This window comes from Uloborus diversus, chromosome 6 (genome assembly GCF_026930045.1).
Source record: "Uloborus diversus isolate 005 chromosome 6, Udiv.v.3.1, whole genome shotgun sequence".
Lineage (NCBI taxonomy): Eukaryota > Metazoa > Arthropoda > Arachnida > Araneae > Uloboridae > Uloborus > Uloborus diversus.
This window is the reverse complement of record NC_072736.1, coordinates 144,554,450-144,575,165: the sequence shown is the minus strand read 5'-3', so window position 1 is coordinate 144,575,165 and position 20,716 is coordinate 144,554,450. Positions and strand designations below refer to the sequence as shown.

The 20,716-nt window shown below is 33.7% G+C and overlaps 1 protein-coding gene across 1 annotated transcript in view; it reads left to right on the top strand.

The window, feature by feature from the left end:
• LOC129225309 (neuroendocrine convertase 1-like) overlaps positions 1-19,648 on the top strand; it is a 141,653-nt gene extending 122,005 nt beyond the window's left edge. The window contains exons 12-15 of the mRNA XM_054859900.1: positions 4,725-4,897; positions 5,984-6,117; positions 13,362-13,502; positions 19,262-19,648. Coding sequence (XP_054715875.1) covers positions 4,725-4,897; positions 5,984-6,117; positions 13,362-13,502; positions 19,262-19,477 — 664 coding nt within the window. The 3' untranslated portion in view covers positions 19,478-19,648. The remainder of the gene's footprint in view (positions 1-4,724; positions 4,898-5,983; positions 6,118-13,361; positions 13,503-19,261) is intronic.
• The last annotated feature ends 1,068 nt before the right edge of the window (positions 19,649-20,716 follow it).

The window sequence follows — 20,716 nt, the reverse complement described above, 5'->3', positions numbered from 1 at the left end:
ATCAAACAAAATAAAAATTGCTTGCTCGACAAATCATGGAACTTAATGGACGGAGAGGAAAAACGAGAGAAGAGAAAAGAGAAGCACCCCGCAATGAACTGAGAGGAAAAACGAAGAGAGGAGAAAAGAGAAGCACCCCGCCATCTGCTCATATCGGCTTTTAGTGAAGTTTGTTTTTGATCACTCCCCCTACCCCCATTTTTTTTTTCATTAAATGCCCTACAGTATGAAAATTGTACAAAACAGTTTAAAAGAAATGGTGTAGACATTCAAAAAATAAAAACGGAAGAGTAATATTCTGGCCATTTGGACAATTCATACTTTATTTTCTTGATAAGATACAAAATTGAAGAACTTTTCAAGGAATTTCAAAAACTTAGATAATTTTCAAAGACTCTCGAACAGTTGAAATTATTTGAAGCTCTTTATTTACACTTTTCAGAAGTTGATTGCACAGTCTTACAAAATGATTATAACTTCGTAGGACACACCCGTTTTAAGTTTAAGATAAATGCAACGAAGTATTTCTCGAAACAAACTTTTTTTTCAATCACAAGTAGTGCAGAAAATGAAAGAGAGTAGAGTAAGTGTTATTTTTTTTCTCATACTTAAGGTATTAACAGCATGCAGTAGAAGTAAGAAAAAAAATCAAGCAATAACAAAAGAACTTCCATGATACTGAATTCGGCATTAAATAAATGCAAGACCAGAAACATATCAGTCACAAAAATGATCTTGAAAATTATGCTACAAAAACGTGAGAATCGTGATTTTTGCATTTTTTACTCAGGATGTATCGAGGAGCTGAATTTGGCACATCTTGGTACCAAGATACTCGCCTAATCGGAAACTAGGGGCCCAGCATTTGGGTAGTCCCCGGCTCGAAATCAGTACAGTGTAAGTTTTATAAGAGTTTTAGGGGTAGGAGGGTAGGGTCGTTCACAGAGGGTAGAAGGGACACCTGTTGGCCCGGGCCCGAGCTTAAATGGAGTTCAATATTTTTAAACCTAGGGTTGAAAATATGGGTAAACAATATGGAGGGGGCCCAAAAAAAGCATTTGTGACAGCCCCAAAATTTCTGTGAACGCCTCTGGAGGAGGAAGTGCACAGAAGTCAGTTTGGTAGACTTAAAAGTCTACCGAACTGACAAAGGGCCTGCTTTGACCCTGGACTGCCCTGAATTGAATTGGGAAAGAGAGCAGGAAGTCCTATTTAAAGTTCTAAATTTCAAGTGTGCCTTGCAGCTAATGAGAACTAGAACTGCTTTTTCTGTATTTCTTCAAAATATTATAAATTTTGAATAGTAGCAAAATTAAGAATAAAAAAAAAATTGTTATTTTCCTTTTCTAAAATTAGGAATTTAAAAAAAAAGAAGAAAAAATCTTCTGTTTTACGGTACAAAACATTTCGGGTTACGGGGGGGGGGGGCGGGCCCGTCAGGTCCCCCCTCTGGATACGGCCTTGGTTCTCATTTCTACACATGCATAAAAGGTCAGTAAAATGTAGTTACCAATATTTTTAAAAAATATTTCAATTCATGAGTACTAATTGAATTTTGTAATGAAGAATTGCAACTTCTATACAGTGGCGGATTGGTTGAAAAAATCAGCCCTGGCATTATTAGATGTAGCGGCCCCATAGCTCTTATAGGTATTAAACTTAACGATTGGGATATCACTTAAGGAAATTATTCTTAACTAAATATGTTTTGTTTAAACAAGATTCATCAGATAGGAACACTTCTGCACTTTAATGGTGTACAGTATTAGCTAAACCTTATTTTGGGGGGAAATTGTGATTGTAATTGTCCATTTTTAAGTATTTTTATAATTCCCGGAACTTGATTGAATATTTCCGTAATGATAACACTGCTTGGCTAGTATGTCCTTTTCTGCGGTCATAACACGTAACTTAATTGCCCTGTTTTTATGAAACTGATCTAACAATGTTCATGGATGAAATGCTAGGGCCGTCTTAGAACGTGATGGGTCCCTCGACACAAACATGTATTACTGGGCATTGTCATAAACATTACTTTTTTTACACTGCCATACCCTGACGACCCCCAGACTCGATGCGAGGTCAAAAACCTGGTGGGAGGGGTCGGGTACGAGTTTGGCAGCCCCTTAATTTTTTTTCAAACGCATGTATCAATACAAAGAGAGAGAGTGGACTTTAGCTTTCTGGCTTCTGAGAGTCATTAAAGTTTATTAGCAATATAAACTTAATAGAAATATTAACATTGAGTCTGAAATAGGGGGGTCCGGGAGGTCTCTCCCCCGGAAAATTTTTTGAAATTGTAGTCTTAAAAACTCAATTTTTGACAATATTTGGTGATGTTAGGGAAGTGTAGGTTCAGGGTTTCTCCTGCTGCAGTTTTTCGAAAGTGGAAATCCAAAAACAGAATTTTAAATTATCTTCTAAAAACACAGTTTCAGAAGATCTTTGGTGATTTTAAGTCGAGATCGATTCCGATGCCATCCACCAGAAAATTTTCAAATTGAAGTCTTAAAAGCCTTTTTTGGTAAAGACTAGAGCACCGGCAGTTACTCGAAAAGTTCCAAAAGCGAAATTTTTGCTGACCTTCAGTGATGTTAGGAAAAGGAATTTTCAGTAGACTCACCCCGGAAAATTTTCTAAATTGAAGTACTAAAAACGAGATTTAAAACGTTCTTCATTGATGATGCCAAGAGAGAGGAAGGGACGGGGCACTTTCCCAGAAAAATTTTGATAATGTTAATTTGATAATGTTATTTTAAAAACACAGTTTTAGACCATCTTTGGGAATGTTTAAAAAAATTGGAGCGGTCTGAATACTTTCCTCCAGCAAATTTTCGAAACTGGAATTCCATGTTATGGTGGGAGTGAATTCGGCTGCTCTCTTACGAAGTTATTGAAGCCCAATTGAAGAAATTGAAGCCTAAAAATTTAAATTTTATACGATCTTTGATGATATTAGGAGGGGGGGAGGTTCTGGGGACCACCGAAATTCTTTCGACATTGGTTTTTATCAACTTATTTTCTTTTTAATCTGAGGGGCCCGAAACCGTGAGTTTGTACAGCGTACAGAATACTTCATGTTTCGTCAAAATTGTTTGAAACTCACATTTCGGCGGCCTTTGGTCTTTGATTTGGTAATCTTAATAATGTAGAGTATTTCATGCTCCTCAATGGTACTTTAAGATTGCCTCATGACCTCACGTCGACCCTTGTTGTAAGTTGCATTTTATAGCAATTTTGAATTGTCATTTATAAATAAAAGCGTCAAAGAGACCAAAAGTATTTTAACTTTTTTCAACCGCTGAGTTTTCCCTGTTTTTTTTTTTTTAATTTATTCATTTATTTTTTATTATACCAGTAAAAATATATTGGCAGCCCCAGGACCCGTTTAACTAAAAAAGAGGTCTTGGGCCCACATTAATTTGGAGGCCCCCTGGAGACTGCAGTGTTTGATTTACATTTTTAAAGCACGAATGCACCTTTTGGAGGCTTCTTTGTCTAATCACACAACTATGTATAAATCACTTATGTGCATTCATGAATCCCCTTTGGACCCCCTCATAATCGTGACCAAGTAAATTCATTACTGGCAGAATGATTAAAAATTCCCCTTTAAAGAAGTTTTTTTCCAATTAATAGGTCATAATTTTTTATTTTTTAAAAAATACATGTATTTTTCATATCGTTGCAACGCTATGCATAATTCTTTAAAAAATTTGGGGCCCCTTAGGAACGTGGGGCCCCAGGCCTAGGTCTAGTCAGCCTGTGTGTTAATCAGGCCCTGGGAAGTCCCATTTCAGAAATCCCCCTCTTCACCTCTTGGTGACGGCCCTACCTCCCTCCACAAACAAGCTTTAGGCCATGCGTAAAGAGGAGCTGAGTTGTGTTTTGCGAATTTGCTTTATTCTAAACACATGCACGCAAAATTTACATTTTGCTGTTAGTAGAAAGGCCCGAAAGACTTCGCTGTTAGTTGATCGGCCCACCGGGCAAACGCCCGGTTACCCGCCGGCTGTATCCGCCACTGCTTCTATACAACTAGATTAGAATTAGTTGCTTTAATTTGTTTTATATGTTTTTAAATATATACTTGGATGTTCAGATGCAATAAATTTTTAAGATACAATATAATTTTAAGACTTTTTGCTGTTTTTGATATTTTCTGACAAAGCACAATTTTATTAAAAATATAGTATTTACTTAATTTCACTTAAAACCATGTGTTTTACTGTGGTATTTACAATAGTGTCCGAAATCAAACCAACACTACCTGAAATATGTAAAAATGTACCACTTAAAGTAATTACTGTAATATGTAGTACGTACACATAGTTTGAGAAACTTCAGTTTGAATACCAGATAGGCCCCCCATTTCGAGTAGCGCCCCAGGCCCCCATCCGTCTTGGTACGCCACTGGTCGTTGGCCCTACCATTAAAAAAAAATCTGGACTTTTTGGAGATTTTAGGCTTTATGGAGATGATCTAGCTAAGCTAGACCATATGGATTAGTAACAACAACAGAAAATATCGCTGTGTGGACATATTTTTTTAAAAATGCCCCGTTTGTTGAACACTGAAGTAACCATTGCATTAAAAAAAATACTACTTCTATGTGGGATCTAAATTTCAATTTCAAAACAAAGTTCCCTAACAATTTAAATAGATGAATAAGCTACTTTGAATGTAATTTAAATTATCTTACCTGGTTCATTTTCACCTTTTAGCTTGCCAAAGGTTATTTCGTCTAAGGATGTGAACGAAGTGGAGGTGTTGCTATCAACGGATGGGTGTAAGAACACCAAATCCGAAATAAATTATCTAGAACATGTTGAAGTTACACTCGATATTGATTACAACCACAGAGGAGCTTTAGATATCTACTTATTTTCGCCATCAGGTACTCTTAACTTACTTATTGTCTATTTTCTGCCTTGCTTTTTTTTCTGTTTTGTGTTAATTTATATTGTTGTCGGTGATAAGTATTTTATCGATAATCCTACTCCACTGAAACTATTGGGCTTGTATGCGTGGATAATGAGAAAGTAATATTTGTTTAAATTCTTGGCAAAATTTTATGAAAATACTGACATTGAAACTTCCTAAATAGTCGCAGTTGGTTATAACACATTAAATTTCCCTAAATTCAATTTAATGTTTACAAGAGTACGAAGCAACAAGTCAAGGAAAAATATAAGATTTAACATCAGTTGGAAATTTTGTATGCCTTTTTTGGTTTGCTTTTGGGTAAGGGCTCAGGAGCTTCAAGAGTTACGCAGCTCTTGAATACTGTTTAACCACGGATTGTAAGTAATTTGGCAATCGGGCAAGTTAAAACGATTCCATCTAGCAGGGGAGAAGGAAAAATAGCGATGGGATTGTGATGCACGCGTTTCATAATTTCACTAGGGACTTATTTACTGTCTTTATTGAAGTGAAAATGAGTGGAAACAAAATGAGGTTCTATGGAAACAAAAAGAAAATAAAATGTTTTCGTTTCGTTCGGAAATGTAAAAGCAAAATGTTAAGCTGAAAATTATGTTGCAAACAAAATAAATCAATTAATTTTTGAGTGAGAATATGGATCGAGTATGGTTTTGATTTAAAAATTATTACAGTGAATAAACTCATTTTAAAAAAACTGAGTGAAAATAATTACGAGACAAACGCGCAGATCTGTTATCATAGAAACTACTATCCCTGAAACGTAATAGACGCGTCCATTTCCGCCTGTAAACCGGATATTAGCTTTTCCATAGAATCGATCGCCTGACAGTAAGTTTAATTTTGTTAATTTTTTGGATTCCTTTCGAAGCAAAGCTTTTTGGGCTGTTTTCATTGCAATATAAATTTATTCTTTACACATTTTTAATATCTTTTCAATCACCAGATTATTTGAGGTCCAGATAAACGATGCTTTACTGTACTTGACTGACTATAATTTTGTAGCACATAGGACTGTAGTAAGTATTTGAAACTTTTATAGGCTCAGTAAGCATGATTCTGTCCAGAAGAGAGAGAGACACCTCCGCCATAGGCTTCAAGAACTGGACTTTCCTTTCTGTGCATTTCTGGGGAGAGAATCCAGCAGGGGAGTGGAAACTTCTAGTAAGAGATTTGGTAAGTTTTACTTTGATAGTTGTGTGTGTGTGACATCTACTATATTATTTAAGACCGCTTGGGGATATTTCGAGAGTTGGGAATCTGTCACGGTCGTCTTATTTTTGGCGTTAGTAATTTTATTTTGGTAACCCTGCTGATTTATAGTAACCCTATGTAAATAGATGGTTCCGTTCTCCTTGTTTATATTTGCTATGAAAAAAACCTCTCGCGCAGGCGCTGGAGTCAAAAATTGACGCCAATGAAGAAAAATCGCCAGATTCCCAATTATTGAAATCCTCCCTATAGTAATTTTTCTTTCGCTTACTGTTTTTAACTCCGGAGCTGAAGTGATGAATCCAGATCGTCATTATCTTTTTTGCACAAATCGACCGTAGTGAACTGCACTCGACGTAAATTATTGAACATGGATGCTTTTAATGACAGTCGGCAATTTGTGTCTTATACGTATGTAAGGCATTTCCTTTATTATCAAAAATAGTTCTAAATTTTTTGAACATAAGAAATGTTTACGCATAGTTTTAATCAGAGGCGACGATTGGAACTGAAAGGGGGGGGGGGGGAGAGACATCTGAAACCCATTGGACTTTTAGTGGCAGCAAAAAAATTAAAAAAAAAAAAAAGTACAAAGTTTTGCTAGAGCTGGTTTTGAGAGCAGATGAGTGGTAATTAATGTAAATCTAACAACTTACCTTACGTGTTTCTTAAGATTTAGATGAATTTTGCACACAATAATTTTTCCCGAAGAAACTCTTTGACATTAATTATACTTACATTATTCATCCCAAAGTATTTTGAAATGTCACAAACACTTGGTAATAATTTCACTAAGCAAGTATGGCTTGTTTAAGTAAACATATCTAAACAATGAATACATAAACTAAAAGTTACTACTTGTACTAAATAATGTTTTGTGAACAGATATCAAACAAATAACTATAATTTATCTCCCCCCCCTCCCTCGAATAGTCGTCACTGGTTTTAACGCTCTATATAGAAGAGAGAGCAATAAAAGAGCTTAAACGATCACATTAATCACTAAACTACACTACAAGAAAATACCGAAACATCACATACTATTTTAAAGTGATTCATATTTATTTCAAGAGTTTACACCAGTTTCCTGTGAAAATCAAGTATTTTTACAAAGTCGTTTCCTGAATTGTTTATACAAGGTAATACAAGTTTCATAAGTTTTTCATCAAGTTAATTTAAAGGTTTTTTTTTTTTTTTTTTTTTTTTTTGCCTTCTTTTTTTTCTTTGCGTCCTGAAACTGCTGAGCCTTTTATTTTTATTTGTTTATTTTTATTATTATTATTATTATTATTATTTTTTTTTTTTTTTTGCGACCTCGAACCTGTGTGTCCTTTGGGAACAAGGTTGGCACCCTCTTGGGGGACCCAGTCTGCCATTGCACGTGGTTGAACAAAACTCATATTCAAATAGCCAGCGCATTTAAATTTAGGTCTTTGTAGAAAAGAATATCTCAGAAACTCCAGCCAGATAAAAAATATTAAGGAAACTTCTTCCTCAATAATATAATTAATATGATTAAAATATTCATCCGTTTGAGATTAGTGCAACAATTTTGAATAAAAGCTTTAGCGCCCATTTGTTTTAAAAAGTTAATGGCTTTTAAGTTCTAATCAGTATAGTCTCGGATTCTTAATGGAAATACCTTGTATCAATTTAGCACTAGTTTTTTATCTATATCGTCCCATTTTCGTGAGGAATTGAGATTAAATTATATCAGCTTTCTTTTGTCACTGTGCCTCAAAAATATAAATAACAGAACTTTTAAAAGGAACGTAGGAGACGAAAAGAGAAATTAATATTTACTTATGAATTTTCTTTGTATAGTCCTTTAATTTCCGTCTCAATTCAATTGTCAAAAGACATATCGCATTCTTAGAGTTTATGACGTAACGGAATGTATTTAGAAATTCCCCGCGGATTGGTGATGAAATTGGAATACTAGAGGAAAAGGCTAATGGTCTTAATGCGATTAAAATAAGACCCATATATTCTCCCAAAAATTGATCATTTTAAACTTATGCCACAACAATTTAATTCACAAAAGGCGACTTGGTTTTAGAGCGCAGTGTTTCGCAGTTAAAGGGGAAATGTACAGAGAAAAAAGTAGTAGAAGAAATGAACTACTATGAACTATTGATTTAACCAATAAGTTAACTAATAAATGCTTCAAAGGAATTGCTAATTAAATTAGTTGAAACTTACAATACATTTAATACTTGAAGTTTGTGTATTTTAGAATTATTTTCTGTAAGCGCCACTTTTTTAATCAAAATACTTAAAACCTTTGTACGGGTATAGTTTTTTAAGGAGAAAGGTAGGATTTGTTTCACTTATTTTTTGTTAGAATAGTTCTAAATAATATCTGAAATATGATCCTACCATGTATTGAATTCGAACGATTGTTATGAAGTTTATAAAAACTTAATCAGCTATTTAGATGTTTTATTTAAAATGTACACATTTCTATTGATTTGCATCTAGAACACAATCTGTTTCTGAAATAATTTTATTCGTGTGTTCAAAGATATTTCACTTGATTGATGACCGTGAGTGTACTTATAAAGATTTTCAACTCTTAAGTACGTAAAACTTATTACGTGTAACCACTAATCCTGCATTTGTTAAAAATCGATCATAGGGGTCATCCACAAATGATATTATGCTTTGAGGGGAAAGAGCGTTTTTGAAATTGCAACAGTTTGTGACAAGGGGGACGGGGATACCAAGAAGTGTGAATTACGCATTAGTTGTAACAATGTGTTTTTGTAATGTTGCATGACGTGTGACAAAGGGGGGAAGGGGGTTCGGGAAACTGTTACAATTTGTGACAAAGCAAAAGAAGGGGGTACCAAGAAGCGTGTATTACACATTATTTGTAACAATATGTTTCTGTAATGTAGCGATATCTGTTACATAGGGAGGGGGGAATAAGCTGAAGTGTTGCACTTTGCTGCAAAGGGTGGGGGAGGGGGTCAAATGTGATGAAAAGAAGTGTCACATCTTTTGTGGACAGCCCCATACCTCAACTACATCTTTTAAATCCTTCCCCAGTACTCCTCGACCCTAGACATTTTAAAAGTCCTGAATTTTAGTTTTCGATTAAAATTTTTAATTCCATTTAAAGTAATACTCCAGCTGTCACTTAAATCAATAACATTATAATTGTAGATGTATTTAACTGCATATTTACAGTTTTCAAAAATTTCAGTTTTCTTAAAATTGTCTAAAATTAAATCATTTTCCAGCTATTTTGAAAGTTCATTTTCATTAGTTTTAACGGTTACTGTCCCTACACTTAGCGGAGGAATTTCTATACACATCTTCTGTTCCATACACTCTTTTTTACAACTGGCTGTGGGAGATCTTATTAAACCAATGAACATTACCAATTACGTTTTTCCACTATAAAACGTATCCAATTAACAAAGATATTTTTCCTGCGCTGTTATTCAAACAGGTAGTTCGATAACTGAATTTCACGATTTCGAACAATCTGTTTTATTTCGTTCCCTGGAGCTCGAACAACAAAACTGCAATTGAAGGAACCAACACTTCGGTTTTCAATTCGATGCCCACTTAATTTGGAAGAAATTCCGATATTTTCCTCTTTTCCCGAGTTTGCACTGAACCAGCGAGCGGAATGAATATACAGTCGACTCCCGCTGCAACGCGACTCGACTTACGCGAAATGGCTATAACGCGAGTTTTTCTCGAGTGAATAATTTTATAGTTAACGCGAATCCCTCGCCCACAACACGAAAATTTTCGTCGGAAAGTAGAAGATTAATTCATCCCTCTTTCTTGTTCTTCCTCTTCTTCTGAAGAGTTTCCTGACGCGCATGCAATGTCAGGGGAAGACTGATAACAATCCGATTGCATAGCGTAAATCATCACCATCTTCATATTTTTAATTTTAAATATAATTACCGTACTTACTGTACAGTACTGTTATAGTGCTGCATTTTATTATTTCTTCATGCTATGCGTACCGAACTTGTTTTATTTTATCTCTCTCTCATAATTTTGTGCATCGTAACAATATTTTGTGTTGAATAATACAGATTAATTTAAATTACAGTAAAAAGTCACTTCTTTATGTAATAAATGGAAGTATATAGTTAAGAACCAGTTCAAAACAGTTTGAGGGGTGTTTACAAACGCCTAAAATAACTAGGTATGTTTACAAAAAATTCGTGAAGACACCCTTTTCCACAACGCGAAATTTCGACTTACGCGAGGGGTCTTGGGACGCATCCCTCGCGTAAGTCGAGACTCAACTGTATCTTCATTCTCTTTCCCACCTCTCACTGTAAGATTTAGACCTATTCTGCCATACTGAGCGCAAAAGTCGTATCTGCAGTCGAGTTCAAAACAAAAAACGAGACGTCTCCGAAATTTTAAACGTATTTTTTTCTGAAAGAGCATGCTTAAAAACATAGAATCTGACAGTTTTTTAAATCACTTGTCTAAGTTTTATATTTAAAAAAAAATTCTTTAATCGGTACGCTCTCATTGTTTACGCTTCTGCCGATGACATCACAAATGATGAAATGCCATTCACAAAGCACACAATACACACATATTCGCTTCTTCACTTACGCGTACTGGCAACGATATGGTTGATAGCAAGCGTAGAGAGCAATATTTAAATCGCTTCTTGATTATAATAACGTGGGAATGCGGTAGACAGATGCGCCAACGTACATCAGTTGTGATGTCATAAAGACCACGCCTTATTTTCAAAATCGGACAGTTAAAAAAATTGATTAAAAACTAAGCGTTGAGAAAATGAAAGTTTTCTCACTCTATTTTATTTTTTTCGCTTATTCTATCAATTTCAGTGACTAAAAGTTACTTTTGACTAAAGGAAACAACCCCATTGCTATTTAAAGTTTTGCGTCTCCATATACTTGATGCGAATGCAACTTTTTTAGAATTTTCAAAAAAATATATCCCACTGACAAATGACCATAAAACGTTGTATTTAGGTGAAATGTGAGACAAAGAACCACCTGGTGACCGTAACTCAAATTTGATGAAAAGTGCAGATCCGACTTATGTGCTTAGCACGGCAGTATTGTGTAAACACTTTCGAATATAGTATCTAATCAATCAGATAAATTTGCACTTCACGGCACCCCTGACCAGTGCTTCCGTTCATAAACTTAGAAAGAAAAAAAAACTTTAGGAAGTAGCGAGAAAAAAACAAGAAAATAGTCCAGTTTTCGTTTAGGTTAGTATTCCTATTTCGTTGGAGAGGGAGTACCTTTACACGGATTTTAATTTTCTTTACATTCCGTCAAAATGAGAGAAAGAATTTTTAGCGGATTTGGTTGTATGCTCACTTAGTCCACCACGAAGTAGGGCCCTGATTGCATAGGGTCATTTCATAAAAAACGGCCAGCTTGTCCCGCACGTACATTTAATTAAAAGTAATAATATGAAAAGGTAATGAGCGAAATTTTGTTTTTTAATAAATCACGTACGTGCGTAATATTTCTTAAGTAAATCAATTTTGTTCATTACCTTTTAAAAGTATTATTTCTTGTGAAATATATTAGCTGTCAATTGCGAGACGAAAAGTCGATTTTTATCTGGAAAGGCACTATTTATAACTCATGCACTTAACGAAAGAACTAAAAGCAGTTTTAAAGTTAGATGCAAATATAAATATAATTAGTATACCATTATTTACACTTTTACTATACCTTACGAGTATTAGACCTCTTCAAATAGAGCACACTAACAATCAAATGCTTCAATGATTTCAAAGATACTTCTAAGACTCACACACACTACTGTCCACCTCTGAGAAGTTTAGCTATGGCCTTGAGCAAGTTTATTTCTTTCAAGGGAGAGCAACCAGTAAGAAGAGGAATTGTTAGGCGCAGAGTTGGGCTACCATTGCAACCCTTTTATTGGTGAGAAAATCCTGTGCTGTTTTCTACTTCTTACCTGAATTATATTGCTTGCCAAATGGGCCATGACACTGCAAACTGAATCCGCAAGTTCTTAAGTCTTTTCTTCTCACCCCTATTTCACCAAATGGAATCATTTAATCGGTCTGACAGCGGAGCTCAACTTGCCAGAGGTGGACAGCACATTACTTATGTACTGCGTGTAATCAAATACCAGAATATAATTAAATTAATTACTGGCTCAATTATATAATTCATACCGAATGTGTATTATTTACTGAAAAATCAAAAGTTGTTCAAGTCTTTACTGTCTGACCACCGATGAAATGGAAAGACTAACATCTGATTCTTAGGCAGAAATGTACATATCTATTAGTGTTCAGGAATGTAAGCTTCTGCAGATGTATCTCAGCCTCTGAATTAAGAAGAGTCACATCTAGTGATTGCAATATCGGTATTTCAAGCAATTTTGCAATTTCGTAATATTTGCTGAGGTTAATACCGTAATACTGTCTGACCACGGATTGCATGGAAAGACAAACATCCGTTTTACAACCGTAAATGCACAAATCTATTATTTTTAGCGATGTCAGCTTTTGCAGAAGCAGAGTCTAACTGAAATGAGCGGAATACATGCATCAGATTTTTACTTTTCCCCCTCATTCAGATAGATTCGTCTCATCTGGACGTTTGAAAATTCTATACAATCCGTCGTTGGACAGTATTTGCTTTATTTGCTGAGGTAAAATACCGGTATTTTCGGTAGTAGTTAAAAATAATAAATAGTTTCAATTAAAGAATTTTCAATTTAACTTATTAAATATCTACTTATATTTATGGCATTTATTCCTTTATTTTACATTTGTTCACAATACATTTTCATAAATAATGCAATTTTTGTACCAAATTATGAAATGTCGCAACAAATTAATATGTTTGCATGCATTTTGTGAGAAATTTCAAATGCCGGTATCACGTTTCAAAAATACCGGTTTTGAATTTTTGGTCCGGTATTTCAATCCCTATTCACATCGAAACACTCTCGTCAAATTTTTACTTTTCCCCTTCATTCAGATAGACTCACCTTAACTGGATGTTTGACAATTCTATATTGGGAAGACAGTACACTGCATATTTTTGCCTATTTAATAGAAAATTAGCAAGTTATTTGCACGGTATTGAGTATCTATTACAACTAATGATCACTTTTACAGAGTAGTAGCTTTACTAGTTTGATGGAATTTGTTTCCAACTGAACTCTTTTCAACCATTCTTGATTTCTTTTCCCAGACAGAGCAAGAAAACAAAGGGTCCATAAACTCAGTAAAGCTAACCTTGCATGGCACACGGGAGCAACCGTCACACATGAGAGGTGGAATTAAAAGATATATTGATGAAAGAGAAACTGAAAGGGCAATTGACAAAACCCCGGTAAGCCATTTCCTATTCTATCAAAATATTGCAATTAATTATTTAAGTACCTGTTTGTTTGAAGTATATCATATGATCCAATCTGATACTTTTCTGCCTCTGCGTTTAAACGAAGAGTGTCTGTGACAGGCGTTTCGAAAGTGGGTGCAGCGGCACCCTGAGATTTCGCAGACAGAGGCGAAGGGTGCCGCAAAGTGCCAACTGTATACAGGGTGCTCCGTTTTAACCTGCAAGACGTTTATTTTCGCAATCGTTAGTCCTAGATGTATACTTCCAATTGCAAAAATGTTCAAAGTCAGATGCAGGGTTAAGATATTGAAAGTTTGAAGTAAAAATAAAAATAAGTCAAAAAATACAAAATTTAACTTTTTATACGGGCCCCAGGTCACCTAACTTGACATTTTTGCTACCAAAACTCAAGGAGATATTCCATTTCAAAGTTTTAAGGGACCATACAGAAGATGAGATTGGAACTTATTGCTCTTTCAAAGGCATGACAAGTCGTTGAAGTAAAAAAACGAAGTATTTATATTTTTCATTGCTATTCAAAAATAAATGCAAATATTATGCCTTGATACGCAAGCACACACTACAAAACCTCCAACAATTTGAAAAATCACACTCTATGCACTTATACAATTTTAAACACGTGTTGACCGTTATATTTTCCCCCAAAAGGTGTTCTTGACAGCGAGTGAAAAGTAATGTAAGTCACAAAACGCTGCATTTTCATATCTCGGTGAATATTGGTCGTACTAACTTCAATTTTTTTGTGTTGGAATTCTTTTTCAATGGAGATTATTCCCCTAAATATAAGTTAGGGCACCTGTAGTCAGTATAAGAAGTTAAATTTTGTATTTTTTTTACTTATTTTTATTTTTACTTAAAATTTTCAATATCTTAACCCTGCATCCGATTTTGAACATTTTTGCAATTGGAAGTATACATGGGTTGCGAAAATAAAGATCTTTCAGGTTAAAACGGAACACCCTGCATACATATATAATAGAGATAGCCCAGCGTACCGCGAATCTTAAAAGTTTGGGAACCCCTGGTCTATAACAAACTAAAAAAGAGCAGAATATTTTTATAGGGTCATTCCATGTCAAGTGATCCAAAATTTGGGAAATTTTTTCCCTCACCCTTTTGTATTTCTTTGAAATTTGGCTCATCAGTTGTACCCTTTGAGGTAATCAAAAGTCCAAATTTTTAGATTTTTATCTATATTATTTTTTTATTTATGACACTTTGATTTTTCGAAAAACCCTCTTTTTTTTCCTGGATGCTTGAACATAAAATGGACGATAACTCAGCACCAAATATAGATAGAAAGATTTGGTAAAATTCATTTTAAAGTACATTAGTTGCTGTTTAATAGGATATGCAACATGACTATTTTCAAAAAAAATTTAATTAAAAAAAATAAAATTTAATTTTTAAATTTAAATTTCTCAGAAAAGGTATAATGAATTTTTTTTTTAAAATTCTCAAAAATTTGTGTGTATTTTATCTTTATTTGTGCAAATTTTCAAGTTGGGAACTCAATGGGATCATATTTTTATGAATTTTTAAATAAAATTTGACTTATGAAATAATGACATTTTTCAGATTCTAATTAGTTAAATATGGGGTTCTCTTACTGGGGATGGTCTAGTAAGTAATTATTGATCATAACTATGCTTGAAATGAGCTGACATGAATTTGTAGATTAGTACATCCCCCCCCCCCTCCGCCACACAATCACTTTTTGTCTTTTTTTTTTTTTTTCAAAACTTTTCATAATGTAAAAATAAATAAATAAATAAATAACCAAAATAAATAGTAAACTTTTTAAAAATTGGTAAATGTTCTTCTTTAAAATAAGAAAAGCCCCCCTCCCTCCCGAACCACCACTTTTATTATTTTTTTTCAAAACTATTTTCAAAATGTAAAAAATAAATAAAATAAAACAAAATGAATAGAAAACATATTAAAAGCTAACAAATTTTCTTCTTTAAAGCAAGACGAAGAACATTACCCCCCCCCCCCCCATTCATCCACACCTACGATTAACACTATACAAGTATCACGCCTCACCTGATGTTTTTTTTTCAGACCAAGTGTTTCTTTTTCAATCCGAACTTCACAAAGTGTACGTGATTAATTCACTATCTGATAAGGAAAGTTATGATTCATTTCATTCCTTACCCCTGCACCAACTTTCAATATTGGAGGGAGGAAAGAAATAGTCTGCCACAAGATCATAGCAAAATAGGAGTGTTCCCCCCGTGTTGTTTCATTCTTTTCACACTAAACTAAAAATAAATCTAAGTATCAGATCATATGTCTGTCACATAAAACTAAATGTCTTTCTACAACATTCGGAGTGCAGCTGTTTTTTTCTTTTCTTTAATGCTAGCTTTGTTTTAATTTCAGTCGTAAAAGAGAGCAATGCAGCGAGATCTATTTATACATAAATTAAAAGCAGTTATAGATCAAACAAATTTTGCTAGTTTGAGCATAACCTTCCATGTTGTTAAGTTTCATTCCAGATTGCCTCCTTCCTCCTCCTCCCCCCTACCGTCCCAGTTTCCGAAAGAAAAAAAGCTGTAAATGAGTGGTTCTATTTGTCTGTTAAAGTTTTTATGACTTTTAGTTTTTATGACCCCCCCCCCATTTATAAGCTTTAGTCACTACTGATGTTTAGCAGCGTGCGTCCCAGTTTATTATGGTTATAACTTTTACGTGCCAGCTTTTTTTTTTTTTTTTTTTTTTGAATACTGTTTTGAAAAAAAAAAAAAAAAAGATAAAATGTGGTTGTGTGGCGGAGGGGGGGGGGTTACTAATCCACAAATTCATGTCAGCTCATTTCAAGCATAGTCATGATCAATTACTACTTACTAGACCATCCCCAGTAAGAGAACCCCATATTTAACCAGTTAGAACCTGAAAAATGTCATTATTTCATATGTCAAATTTTATTTAAAAATTCATAAAAATATGATCCCATTGAGATCCCAACTTGAAAATTTGCACAAATGAAGATAAAATACACACAAATTTTTGAGAATTTCTTTAAAAAAATTCATTATACCTTTTCTGAGAAATTTAAATTTAAATTTCATTTTTTTAAATTAAAATTTTTTTGAAATTAGTCATGTTGCATATCCTATTAAACAGCAACTAATGTACTTTAAAAGACTTTTTACCAAATCTTTCTATCTATATTTGGTGCTGAGTTATCGTCCATTTTATGTTCAAGCATCCATGAAAAAAAGAGGGTTTTTCGAAAAATCAAAGTGTCATAAATAAAAAAATAATAGAGATAAAAATCTAAAAATTTGGACTTTTGATAACCTCAAAGGGTGCAACCGATGAGCCAAATTTCAAAGAAATACAAAAGGGTGAGGGAAAAAACTTTGGATCACTTGATATGGAATGACCCTATATGAGGTGATGCAGTTGGGGGCAAAAAGTGGAATGTCTTGCTCAATGAAGGCAATAAAATTCTCAGTTCCTTGCCTCGGTCTGTTGGAGTTTCTTGTTTTCGTTTGATCACTGGACATGCTGATATACAAAACACCTGCAGATAATTGGTGTGAAGGACTTGCCCTGTTGTTCTGTGTATCGCCAGGGTGAGACGGACGGTGATCATCTCAGGAACTGTCCCATTATTTTGAAAATTTTAAATGTGGATTCTTAAGATTGCGAAATTTTATTCATTTTTGTACATCTACATCTCTTGGGTAACTCGTCAACTTAGTGCAAAGATTCCGCAGACGGGGTTAGGATTTAAAAAAAAGTTTGAAGTAAAATTTTTACCGGAGGCCGGAGGAAAACAATGCAATCATTGCACAAACAAAATAAACATCAGTTTTTGAAAAATAGGAAATTTCTTTATCAATGTTAGAAAGTGAGCTTGTAGGCAAACTCCCGTAGTAAAAAGTTGTTTGGACAATCACAATTAAACTTTTTGATCCACTGGTTTTGCATAGTATGCATAGATTTCTTATCGTTTTCACTTTACCTTTGGCGGGTTTAGATCTTTCCATACGCTTTGTGATTAGTTGATAGCGATCCATGATCCATTGCCATTGCGTGAAATTCATGAAAGCCAAGTTATTGAAGAAACGAAAATCGTGTCTCGGGAAATAAATATAATAGTCTGCTCTTTTCACAAAAAATAATGTTTTTTTATTATTTATTTATTTATTTATTTTATTTTATTTTATTTTATTTTTATTTTTTTTTACTATTTTTTTCGGATGGGATTTTCTTTCCCTGTGCTTTTACTTCTCAAGTTTTTTAATATCATTAATTAGTTTTAAATGCTTAGATTTTTTGAGTATGAATGATATTTAAATCATATCCATCTTAAGAATTTCTTGCACCAAATACATTTCAATGAATTTATTTCGAAAACATTACAGCTTCGTTTCTTCGGACTTATTCGGTCCAACGGCAATTCAGATAAAAGAAAAGCCGGATAATCCGGAAAGTACAGAAAATAAGCAAAACTAATTCTTAATAAACCAACGTACTTTTTATTACAAAAAAAAAAAAAAAAAAAAAAACAATGCTTTGTAACAAAACTGCAGAGGGTTGTTTCACGGAATCCATATAATTTATAAATATTATTCAATCAAACATTTTATCGTTTATAGTTCTGCTGCAGTATTGTCGAACTGACGCTCGAAGTGCGCCAAGACGATAGTTAGTTAACTATAATTTATTGTACGATCCATGCCGGAGTTGTACATTTAATCAAAATAAAAAGCAAGTGTATGGTGCACTTACAGTTTATCTATTATGATTTAAAATAATATTTGTGTGAATACATATTCTTTAAACTCTACAAATTTTAGATCCGGGAAAAAAGGGGTCGTTTAAACGAGGCTCTGCTGCAGAATTTTTATTTTGTCTGCTTTAAAAAAGGTTGTTTTTCTTTAATATGGCAATAATTTCTCAATATCTTTTACATAGCAATGCTACTGCACTTATTACTTGCTGCAAATTAATTTATTTTTTGATGATTGTTTCATGTATTATAGTATGGCTTTAAAATATTAGGATTTAATAGTGTTCATTTTGTATGACAGTTAATGCAAATAAAAAAAAAACTGAAAAGAGATTACTCTAATTTGCGTAAAATTATAACTTTCATAAACACGGAGTAATCAACTACAGAGCATAAGAAAAAAAAGAGAAAAGAAAAGAATTAGTGTTTGAAAAAAAAAATCACATTGTTCCGAATCCTGGCAGTAATACTTAATTGCAAAAGCTTGAAGTTGTCAGAAATATATTTTTTTTAATTTTACTCTAATTCACGAAAACACAAACACACACACACACACACACACAAGCAAAGATAACGATTTAGTAGTGAGTTATTGCTTTCAAGCCAGGGCAAAGAGAACTACATTGCTAATTCATATTGATAAGGCTTGGAAATTTATTGTAAAGTTGTGTAACAATAAACGAAGTTTTTCAAAAGATTTTATATCAATTTCAACTCATTTTGAGACATGACATTACAGTCAGTTATTAGTGTGAATGGCAATCTACCGCTCTAGTTATTCAGTCAATTAATAGATGGAGCAACTGCTAAACAATTAATTTCGGTAGCGCCATGTTTTTAACTATTTGATGTCTAGAGCAACTGATCTCCTGCTACCCGAAAAACCGAAGATCGAGTTTGATAAGCTAATCTTAACCAATAATCAAAGTTCTTTTTTTTCCTCAATGAACTTTATCTTACTTTTGAGTACTTTCTCTTTCAGGAATTTGAAGAAGAAAGTCCAAAAGCCGATGAAGACATACATGAAGTGTTAGAGAACTTAAGATCAGTTGGCGAAGAAAATGAGTTAAGTTGGCAGGACCTGGTTGGCAAAAATTTGCGACACTCACCTGAACTCCTCGTCCAAAGTTCTAGGTATTCGGATCCCTTGGAAGAAGATCAGCTGGACGACATACTTTACCAGTATCAGTACTATTAATGAAAGGCACAATCAATCCGACGATATACTGATCTGCTGATTTGATTATTTATTTATTGCATCTGTAAAATACTTGTATAATTTTTAATTGTGATATTTTAATTGAAGTAAGTTAAAAAAAAAATTCTTCCAATCATTGAAAACTTTTCATTAAAATGTTTTTCATGTAAAATGCAAAATTTGCTGTTTCTGTTATTATTGCTGTGGTCGTTTGCATTATTCACATGAAAATATTTTGACTGGAAAAATGATGTCATAAAACGAGGACTTAAACAATTTTATGGAAATTCACTGAAGTTCAGTGACGGTGCTTCCTTTTTTTACCAGTGAACTTTTTCAATGGAATTAAAAATAATTTTACACTATTCACTTATGCACATACGTTTTGAAGAATATTATGGCTCATACATCATGTTAGTAAGAAATTTAACCCTACTTAAAACCGTTTGGATTTAAAAAGGATTGAGCTTTTTGAAAATATTGTTTTTGTCGCAAATATAATTTTTTTCCATCAAAAATATAAACGTATTTCGCCTGTGTATTCTTCAAACAACGTTGTTTTACAGAGATAAGTTTTGTCAATTGTTTTAGACATTTCTACGCTCTCTTTTTTTTTCTTTAAAAAAAGGCAAGTCCTTGCTCACAAATAATGCTAGACCAACAGGTAAAATTATCTAAAAGTTGAAAGAAGTATATCGCTTATTAGAAAAGCAACGACGCACCAGAAATCTCGTAATTTTTTTATTTTTTAATTAAAAGTCAGTCCTCTTTGTACATTGGTAAACATGTATGTCTGTCTGTGTGTGTGTGTGCACGTACCTATATGGAAAAAGAGTGAGTCTTTGTGTATATGTTACCGTAAAGTTACATAATTTTGTGTCAGTGAAAATAAAATATGCCACGCTGGATTTCTAACGTATTCACTATCTCGACGAATAAAAAATGGAGTGCTCTCTGCATGCTAGCGTCATCTTATGACGTTATTTGAAAGCAGTAAAAAAAGTTATTACAGTCCGCTAGGCAGCGAATACGTCAGAAATCCAGCGTAGCACTTTTGTTTTAACTGTAATACTTGAGTTCTACGATTTAACAAGGGGGTCGTACCATTAGAATAAGGATTACTTGATCATTGAAATTCGAAATACGGCACTCGAAAGTTCTTTGAAGCAGTTCTAGCTGCTTTTAGTCAGTTTATAATCACTTATAGTTGCTCTGCAATGATGTATGTGTGTGGGTGCG